Source organism: Babylonia areolata, chromosome 34 (genome assembly GCF_041734735.1).
Source record: "Babylonia areolata isolate BAREFJ2019XMU chromosome 34, ASM4173473v1, whole genome shotgun sequence".
Classification (NCBI taxonomy): domain Eukaryota; kingdom Metazoa; phylum Mollusca; class Gastropoda; order Neogastropoda; family Buccinidae; genus Babylonia; species Babylonia areolata.
Window position 1 is genome coordinate 19,454,185 of NC_134909.1, and position 10,000 is coordinate 19,464,184.

Sequence of the window (10,000 nt, forward strand, 5' to 3'; positions counted from 1 at the left end):
GCCGCTCATCTAGATTCCCCCATACAAGGCCACACCCGGGTTTGTCCGTCCCAGTTCCATCGTCGGCAGGGCCCAGAAGTCTTGGCGTTCCAAAAAAGAAGGGGAAAGAAGCGGGTTTCTTTCTTTGTTTTCGTTCATGGGCTGCAACTCCCACGTTCACGGTTGTTTTAGTTGTTGTTGTTTTTTGGGGGAGGGTTATTTTAGGGGGGGGGTGTGTGTGTGTGTGTGTGTGTGTGACCGTCTTTTAACCCCGCCGTGTAAGCAGCCGTACTCTGTTTTCGGGGGATGAGGGAAAGATTTTGTATTTGTATTTCTTTTTATCACAACAGATTTCTCTGTGTGAAATTCGGGCTGCTCTTCCCAGGGAGAGCGCGTCGCTACACTACAGCGCCACTCTTTTTTTTTTGTATTTTTTTTTCCTGCGTGCAGTTTTATTTGTTTTTCCTATCGAAGTGGATTTTTCTACAGAATTTTTGCCAGGAACAACCCTTTTGTTTCCGTGGGTTCTTTTACGTGCGCTAAGTGCATGCTGCACACTGGACCTCGGTTTATCGTCTCATCCGAATGACTAGCATCCAGACCACCACTCACGGTCTAGTGGAGGGGGAGAAAATATCGACGGCTGAACCGTGATTCGAACCAGCGCGCTCAGGTTCTCTCGCTTCCTAGGCAGAGACGTCTATATTTCCCAGGCACATGTTCCATCAGGCCTGTGTTAGCTTCATCGTACATACACTTTTGGGTAGTGGTCGGCTGTGGTCAGCAGTAGTCAGTAGTGGTCAGTGGTCAAAACAGGCGAAGAAGTAAAAGTATTGCATTCGAAAGTACAACAACTACAACAACAGCAGCAACAACAACTACAACGACAGGAACTACAACAACAACAACAAAACAACAAACAACAACGACACCGACAAAAGTTCTCCCATGTGTGTGTATATATATATATATATATATATATATAAAATTATATATGTGATAGTCAGTCGTGTCCGACTATGACCATCAGAACAGCAGAGGAGGCAACTGCTGTTCCGACTATTTGGGCTAGAATTTGATTATAGTGGAGAGTGTCTTGCCCAAATTACATCCCCACTCTCTCGGCCAAGATGGTTTTAGGACAGTTAGCATTGGGATGGTTCCCAAAGGCCAACTAGCCCACAAGGCTGCAGCACTAAGAGCCAGTGCAATTTTGCCTCCTAGTTTAAGAGTCATAGTCCTTCGCAAAAGACTAAGCTGTTAAATGATTTCCCATTGACTGGAGAAACCATTGATAATGCAGCTCTCACGTTGCTGTTGGCCCAAATGTAAAACTTTTGTCAATCTGTGATATAAGCCGAGTGTTCTCCTATGACAGGACAGTCAAACCAGCCCCAGAAACCAGACGCCACAGTCAGGTCCGAGTCCACTCCCAAAGCGGGCAGACGAAAGCGACAATCAGCGAGAAAACGCCGCTGCTTCGCAAAGGCTCACTTCAAACAACGCCAAGCGGCGGGAGCGGTGGCGGAAACGGACGCGACGCGTCAGCCAACATCAGGTCCAAAGTCCAATCCAGGAAATCCATCCCTCTGTTCCGCTGCCTGGCGAAGACGTTCTACACGGAGTTGGTCTTTAGCTGTGCTCTTCGTTTGACCAGCGATTGTCTTCAGTTCCTGAACCCTGTGCTGTTGGAGTGAGTGTGTGTGTTGTGTGTGTGTGTGTGTGTGTGTGTGCGCGCGCGCGCGCGAGGATGATGAGCGCACGTGTGCGTGTATGAGCGTGTGTGCGTGAGCGCATGCAAGGTATGCTCGCTGCAAAGTTTAAACTGTCAACAAATTCAGGTCATATACATTTCACGTAATTGTAAATAATGATCGCCTTGTCATGCCTTGCCTTATATTGCCTTGTCTTGCCTTGCCTTGCCTTGTCCTGTTGAGATCCTACTTTCGCTTTTATCTTGCCTTTCCTTGTTTTGCCTTGCCATGCCTTGCCTTGCATTGCCTTGTCCTGTTGAGATCCTACTTTCGCTTTTATCTTGCCTTTACTTGTTTTGCTTTGCCATGCCATGCCGTGCATTGCCTTGTCCTGTTGAGATCCTACTTTCGCTTTTATCACCAGCTCTCTCATCAGCTACATGGAGAGGAAGGACGAACACAGGCAGTGGGAGGGTTACCTTCTGGTTGTCGGCTTCTTCCTCGTGTCTTTCATGGTGTCCATCTGTCAGAACCAGAACTTCTACCTGGCCAACAACATGGGCATGAAGATCAAAACGGCCTTGGTGGCGTCCGTGTACAGGAAGGTGTGTGGTTTTGTTGTGGTGGGGTGGTGTGGTGTGGTGGGGTGTGGTGTGGTGTGGGTGGGGTGGGGTGGTTTTGTTGTGGTGGGGTGGTGTGGTGTGGGGTGTGGTATGTCTGTCATGGTGTCCATCAGTCAGGACCAGAACTTTTACCTGGTCAACAACATGGGCATGAAGATCAAAACGGCCTTGGTGGCGTCCGTGTACAGGAAGGTGTGTGGTTTTGTTGTGCTGGGGTGGTGGGGTGTGGTGTGGTGTGGGGGGGGTGGGGTGGTTTTGTTGTGGTGGGGTGGTGTGGTGTGGGGTGTGGTATGTCTGTCATGGTGTCCATCTGTCTTAACCAGAACTTTTTATTTTTACCTGGTCAACAACATGGGCATGAAGAGTAGAACGGTCTTGGTGGCGTCCGTGTACAGGAAGGTGTGTGGTTTTGTTGTGCTGGGGTAGGTAGGTCTCATGTGTTGGGTCATAACCAAATTTCTGGCAGACAGGGCAGAAGATCAACGGGCTTGGTGGGTCGGACAGGGTGTGTGCGGTTTTGTTGTGTGGGTGGTGTGGGTGGGTGGGTGTGTTCTGAATGTGTCCATTGTCAGAACCAAGGACTTTATTTTTACTGGTCACAACATGGGGATGTAGATCTAAACGGCTTGGGGTCGGTATACGAAGGTGTGTGTTTTGGTGTGTGCTGGGTAGGGGTGGGGTTGGTTGTGGGTGCGGTTGTGGTGTGGTGGTGCTGGTGTGGGGTGATGAATAGTAGATTTAAGTGTCATAAACTGATGTTTATAAGACATAGGTGCAATGGGGATGTGGTGTGGGGGGTGGGGGTGGGGGGTGGGATAGGGTGTGGTGTGGGTGGGGTGGGGTGTGGGTGTTGTGGGTGTGTGGTAGGTTTCAGTTGAGGTGGGGTGGTTTGTTGTGTGGGTGTTGTTGGGTGTGTGGTGTGGTGTGATGTGGTGTGGTGTGGTGTGGTGTGGTGTGGGGTGGTGTGGGGTGGTGTGGTGTGTGTGGTGTGGGGTGGGGTGGGGTGGGGGGGGGGGGGGTGGGTGTGATGTGGTGTGGTGTAGTGCAGTGTGGTGTGGTGTGGGTGTGATGTGGTGTGGTGTGGTGGGGTGTGGGTGTGGTGGGGTGTGGTGTGGGTGTGGTGTGGTGTGGTGTGGGTGTGGTGGGGTGTGGATGTAGTGTAGTGTGGGTGCGGTGGGGTGTGGGGTGGTGTGGTGTGGTGTGGGTGTGGTGTGGGTGTGGTGTGGTGTGGGTGTGGTGTGGTGTGGGGTGTGGGGTGGGGTGGGGTGAGATGTGGTGTGGGACATGGTGTGGTGTGGTGTGGTGTGGGTGTGGTGGGATGGTTTGTTGTGTGGGTGTAGTAGGGTGTGGGGGAGTTGGTGTGGTGTAGTGTTATGTGGTGAGGTGTGGTGTGATGTGATGTGGTTGGTGTGGTGTGGTGTGGTTTGGGGTTCTGTGTGTCATGTGGTGTTGTGCGGTGTGGCTGATGTGATGGCGTGTGCTGTCAGTGGGGTGTGCTGTCACTGGTGCGTTGTGTTGATGTGTGTTCATGTGTGTTGATGTGTGGTGATGTGTGGTGTGGCGTCAGTGGTGTGTTGTGTTGATGTGTGGTGATGTGTAGTGTGCTGTCAGTGGTGTGGTGTGTTGATGTGTGGTGATGTGTGGTGATGTGTGGGTGTGGCGTCAGTGGTGTGGTGTGGTGATGTGTGGTGTGCTGTCAGTGGTGTGGTGTGTTGATATGTGTTGATGTGTGGTGTGGCGTCAGTGGCGTGTTGTGTTGATGTGTGGTGATGTGTGGTGTGGCGTCAGTGGTGTGTTGTGTTGATGTGTGGTGTGCTGTCAGTGGTGTGGTGTGTTGATGTGTGGTGATGTGTGGTGTGGCGTCAGTGGTGTGGTGTGTTGATGTGTGGTGATGTGTGGTGTGGCGTCAGTGGTGTGTTGTGTTGATGTGTGTGATGTGTTGATGTGTGGTGATGTGTGGTGTGGCGGCAGTGGTGTGGTGTGTTGATGTGTGGTGTGGCGTCAGTGGTGTGGTGTGTTGATGTGTGGAGATGTGTGGTGATGTGTGGTGATGTGTGGTGTGCTGTCAGTGGTGTGGTGTGGTGATGTGTGGTGTGGCGTCAGTGGTGTGGTGTGTTGATGTGTGGTGATGTGTGGTGATGTGTGGTGATGTGTGGTGTGCTGTCAGTGGTGTGTTGTGTTGATGTGTGGTGATGTGTGGTGTGGCGTCAGTGGTGTGGTGTGTTGATGTGTGGTGATGTGTGGTGTGGCGTCAGTGGTGTGTTGTGTTGATGTGTGGTGATGTGTGGTGTGGCGTCAGTGGCGTGTTGTGTTGATGTGTGGTGTGGCGTCAGTGGTGTGTTGTGTTGATGTGTGGTGATGTGTAGTGTGCTGTCAGTGGTGTGGTGTGTTGATGTGTGGTGATGTGTGGTGATGTGTGGTGATGTGTGGCGTGGCGTTGGTTTTTGGGGTGTGGTGTGATACGATGTGATCTGAATCTGTTAGTTTCTTCCGCGATTCACCACAACCACCATCATCCTTAACATCACCGTTGCCACAACAACCATCACCATCATCATAGTTATCATCATGACCACTACCACCACCACCACCATCATCATCAGCATCGTCATCTCTACCACCATCATCGCCACCACCGCCATCATCATCACCACCACCACCACCACCATCACTACTACGACCATCATCATCGTCATCATCGCCACTACTACCATCACCATCATTATCATCTACATTACTACTCCCACCATCACCACCACGACCACCACCGACACCACCATCATCATCATCTTCACAACCACTACCACCATCACCATCACCATCACCACCACCACCACCACCACCACTACAACTTCCACCATCATCATCATCATCTTCACTACCACCATGACGATCATCACCACCAACACCACTACCACAACCGCCACCATCATCACCTCTGTCAGCATCAGCAGCACCACCACCATCACCACCATCATCGTCATCATCATCGTGCTCATCATCACCACCACCACCACCATTATTATCAGCACTACCACCACCATCATCGTCATCATGATCATTATCATCATCACCACCACCACCGTCACCACTATCATCATCATCATCGTCCTCATTACCCCTACCATCACCACCAACACCACCACTGCCGACACCATTATTATCATCATCATCATCATCATCATCATCATCAACATCAACACCATCATCATCATCATCTTCTTCACTACCACTACCACCATGACAACCACCATCACCACCACCACCATCACCACCATCACCACCAGCACCACCACCACCACCACCACCATCACCACCACCACCACCATCACCACCACCACCATCACCACCACCACCATCAGCACCATCACCACGACCACCACCACCACCACCACCCTGATCCTCCCCAACACGCTGTGTGGGTTCAGGCACTGACCATGAACAGTCAAGCTCACCGCCAGTTCACCACGGGAGCCATCGTCAACTTCATGGCCGTTGACTGCCAGAAACTGCAGTCAGTGTCCGCTCAGCTCTGGGTCCTGGTGTCGGCGCCACTCCAGGTGGGTGGGTAGGTTGGTTCAGTGGCCGTTTCAGGTAACGTAAAGCTTTTTGTATTTGTATTTGTATTTCTTTTTATCACAACAGATTTCTCTGTGTGAAATTCGGGCTGCTCTCCCCAGGGAGAGCGCGTCGCTATACTACAGCGCCACCCTTTTTTTTCGTATTTTTTCCTGCGTGCATTTTGATTTGTTTTTCCTACCGAAGTGGATTTTTCTACAGAATTTTTGCCAGGAACAACCCTTTTGTTGCCGTGGGTTCTTTTACGTGCGCTAAGTGCATGCTGCACACGGGACCTCGGTTTATCGTCTCATCCGAATGACTAGCGTCCAGACCACCACTCAAGGTCTAGTGGAGGGGGAGAAAATTATCGGCGGCCGAGCCGTGATTCGAACCAGCGCGCTCAGATTCTCTCGCTTCCTAGGCGGACGCGTTACCTCTAGGCCATCACTCCACTTGGTGGGTAGGTTGGTTCAGTGGCCGTTTCAGGTAACGTAAAGCTTATTCAGGTAGGTCAGAGGCCCTACAGGTAGGTTATAGGTTCTTCACTTACCTTCACTTCATGGTATGTACAGGTAGATCAGAGGGTCTTCAGGTTAATCATGAGTCTTACAGCAGGTAGGTCAGAGACCCTTCAGGCAGTGTGAAGTCTTCCGATAGGTCAGAGGCCCTACAGGTAATGTGAAATCCTTCACGTAGGTCTGAGGCCTCACAGGTGGTGCAAGCCCCTACAGGTAGGGTAAAGCTTCATCAGGTAGGTCAGAGGCCATTCAGGTAGTGTAAAGTTCCATCAGATAGGCACTTCAGGTAGGTTATAGGCTCTTCTATTAGGTCATCTTCTTCTTCTTCTGCGTTCACTCGTATGCACACGAGTGGGCTTTTACGTGTATGACCGTTTTTACCCCGCCATGTAGGCAGCCATACTCCGTTTTCGGGGGTGTGCATGCTGGGTATGTTCTTGTTTCCATTACCCACTGAACGCTGACATGGATTACAGGATCTTTAACGTGCGTATTTGATCTTCTGCTTGCATATACACACGAAGGGGGTTCAGGCACTAGCAGGTCTGCACATATGTGTAAAAATCTCCACCCTTTACCCACCAGGCGCCGTCACCGTGATTCGAACCCGGGACCCTCAGATTGACAGTCCAACGCTTTAACCACTCGGCTATTGCGCCCGTCTTCTATTAGGTCAGAGTTCCTTCAGGTCGAGTAAAACCCCTTCAGATAATGTAAATCTCCTTCACGTAGGTCATAGGCCCTCGCGGTCGAGTAAAAGCCCTTCAGGTAATATAAATCTCCTTCACGTAGGTCATAGGCCCTTGCGGTCGAGTAATAGCCCTTCAGGTAATATAAATCTCCTTCACGTAGTTCATAGGCCCTCGCGGTCGAGTAAAAGCCCTTCAGGTAATATAAATCTCCTTCACGTAGGTCATAGGCCCTCGCGGTCGAGTAAAAGCCCTTCAGGTAATATAGATCTCCTTCAGGTAGGTCATAGGCCCTTCAGGTCGAGTAAAACCCTTTCAGGTAATATGAATCTCCCTCGGGAAGGTCAGAGGCCCATCAGGTAGGTCACCATTCTTCAAATAGGTCAGAGGCCCTACTGGCCCTGCAGACCTTCTATTTGACTTACAGTTTTTACCTGAGTGTTGATGACACAGTTTTATTTTTTATCTATTTGTCGCGTTTAGAGTTTTTGGTTGGTTTGTTTCAAATCTTTTTTTGTGTGTGTGTGTGTGTGTGTTTCCTCTCTTTGTAATCCCCCCCTCCCACCCTTCCCCCTTCCCTCCCTCCACCCTCCCTCCCTCCCCCCCCCCCCCGCCCCCCTCATCGTGAAAGAAAGAAGCCTAGGCAAACAAACCATCAATCTTGATTGTGATTGTGATTCTCACCGTATTCGTAATTTGGAATTTGAATATAATGTGATGGTGAATCGAATTTTGATGGTGATTCTGATTCTGATTCTGATTCTGATTGATAATTGTGATTCTGATTTTGTTTCTGATTCTTTCTAATTCTGATAACCATTCTGACCCTGTTCCTGAGCCTGATCCTGGTTCTGATCCTGAATCTCACTCTCTTTAGTCTTTTGGGGCCAGATCTGTCTGGCGTTCTATTTTCTGAGCGTCAAGTTGGGACCGTCGTTTCTGGTCGGGGTGGCGGTGCTGCTGGTTCTGGCACCCCTCAATCTCCGGGTAGCTGTTGCTGTGCGTCAGTACCAGGCCCGACAGCTGCTGCTCAAAGACCAGCGGCTCAAGATGATGAACGAGCTGCTCAGCGGGATCAAGGTACTGAGCATGTGATGCCGTTGTTGTTTTTGTTGGTGGTGGTGGTGGTTGTGGTGTGTTGTGGTGTGGTGTGTTGTGTGTTGTGTGTTGTGTCGTGTAGTGGTGTGTTGTGGTGTGGTGTGGTGCTTATGTCGTGTTGTGTGGTGTGTTGTGGTGTTGTGTGGTGAGATTTATGTGTATGGTGTGTTGCGGTGTGGTGTGTTGACGCACGTTGTCTTAAGTATTTGGCGTATATCTTCTTCTGCACGTGAAGTATGTTGTCTTCAGCATTTGACGTATGCTATCTTCTGCACGTGAAGTGTGTTGTCTTCAGTATTTGACGTATACTATCTTCTGCACGTGAAGTGTGTTGTCTTCAGTATTTGACGTATACTATCTTCTGCACGTGAAGTATGTTGTCTTCAGTATTTGACGTATACTATCTTCTGCACGTGAAGTGTGTTGTCTTCAGTGTTTGACGTATACTATCTTCTGCACGTGAAGTATGTTGTCTTCAGTACTTGACGTATACTATCTTCTGCACGTGAAGTATGTTGTCTTCAGTACTTGACGTATACTATCTTCTGCACGTGAAGTATGTTGTTTTCAGTATTTGACGTATACTATCTTCTGCACGTGAAGTGTGTTGTCTTCAGTGTTTGACGTATACTATCTTCTGCACGTGAAGTATGTTGTCCTCAGTACTTGACGTGTGCTATCTTCTGCACGTGAAGTATGTTGTCCTCAGTACTTGACGTGTACTATCTTCTGCGCGTGAAGTATGTTGTCCTCAGTACTTGACGTATACTATCTTCTGCACGTGAAGTGTGTTGTCTTCAGCACTTGACGTATACTATCTTCTGCACGTGAAGTGTGTTGTCTTCAGTATTTGACGTATACTATCTTCTGCACGTGAAGTGTGTTGTCTTCAGTATTTGACGTAAACTATCTTCTGCACGTGAAATGTGTTGTCTTCAGCACTTGACGCATACTATCTTCTGCACGTGAAGTGTGTTGTCTTCAGTACTTGACGTATACTATCTTCTGCACGTGAAGTATGTTGTCCTCAGCACTTGACGTATACTATCTTCTGCACGTGAAGTGTGTTGTCTTCAGCACTTGACGTATACTATCTTCTGCACGTGAAGTATGTTGTCTTCAGTACTTGACGTATACTATCTTCTGCACGTGAAGTATGTTGTCTTCAGTATTTGACGTATACTATCTTCTGCACGTGAAGTGTGTTGTCTTCAGCACTTGACGTGTACTATCTTCTGCACGTGAAGTGTGTTGTCTTCAGCACTTGACGTATACTATCTTCTGCACGTGAAGTGTGTTGTCTTCAGTATTTGACGTAAACTATCTTCTGCACGTGAAATGTGTTGTTTTCAGTACTTGACGTGTACTATCTTCTGCACGTGAAGTATGTTGTCCTCAGTACTTGACGTGTACTATCTTCTGCAGGTGAAGTGTGTTGTCCTCAGTACTTGACGTGTACTATCTTCTGCACGTGAAGTATGTTGTCTTCAGTGTTTGACGTATACTATCTTCTGCACGTGAAGTGTGTTGTCTTCAGTATTTGACGTATACTATCTTCTGCACGTGAAGTATGTTGTCTTCAGTATTTGACGTATACTATCTTCTGCACGTGAAGTGTGTTGTCTTCAGTGTTTGACGTATACTATCTTCTGCACGTGAAGTATGTTGTCTTCAGTGTTTGACGTATACTATCTTCTGCACGTGAAGTGTGTTGTCTTCAGCACTTGACGTAAACTATCTTCTGCACGTGAAGTATGTTGTCTTCAGTACTTGACGTATACTATCTTCTGCACGTGCAGTATATTGTCTTCTGTACTTGACGCATGCTGTATTCAGTA

At 49.0% G+C, this 10,000-nt stretch overlaps 2 protein-coding genes across 2 annotated transcripts in view; both read left to right on the forward strand.

The window, feature by feature from the left end:
- The window catches only part of LOC143277577 (ATP-binding cassette sub-family C member 2-like), a gene marked incomplete at its 3' end in the record, with an annotated part of 4,656 nt that extends 2,375 nt beyond the window's left edge, over positions 1-2,281 (forward strand). Inside the window, exons 3-4 of the mRNA XM_076582456.1 lie at positions 1,358-1,672; positions 2,098-2,281. Coding sequence (XP_076438571.1) covers positions 1,358-1,672; positions 2,098-2,281 — 499 coding nt within the window. The remainder of the gene's footprint in view (positions 1-1,357; positions 1,673-2,097) is intronic.
- Positions 2,282-2,393: 112 nt separating this feature from the next.
- Positions 2,394-10,000, forward strand: part of LOC143277430 (ATP-binding cassette sub-family C member 3-like) — a 43,494-nt gene continuing 35,887 nt past the window's right edge. The window contains exons 1-3 of the mRNA XM_076582238.1: positions 2,394-2,488; positions 5,725-5,856; positions 7,956-8,144. Coding sequence (XP_076438353.1) covers positions 2,396-2,488; positions 5,725-5,856; positions 7,956-8,144 — 414 coding nt within the window. The 5' untranslated portion in view covers positions 2,394-2,395. The remainder of the gene's footprint in view (positions 2,489-5,724; positions 5,857-7,955; positions 8,145-10,000) is intronic.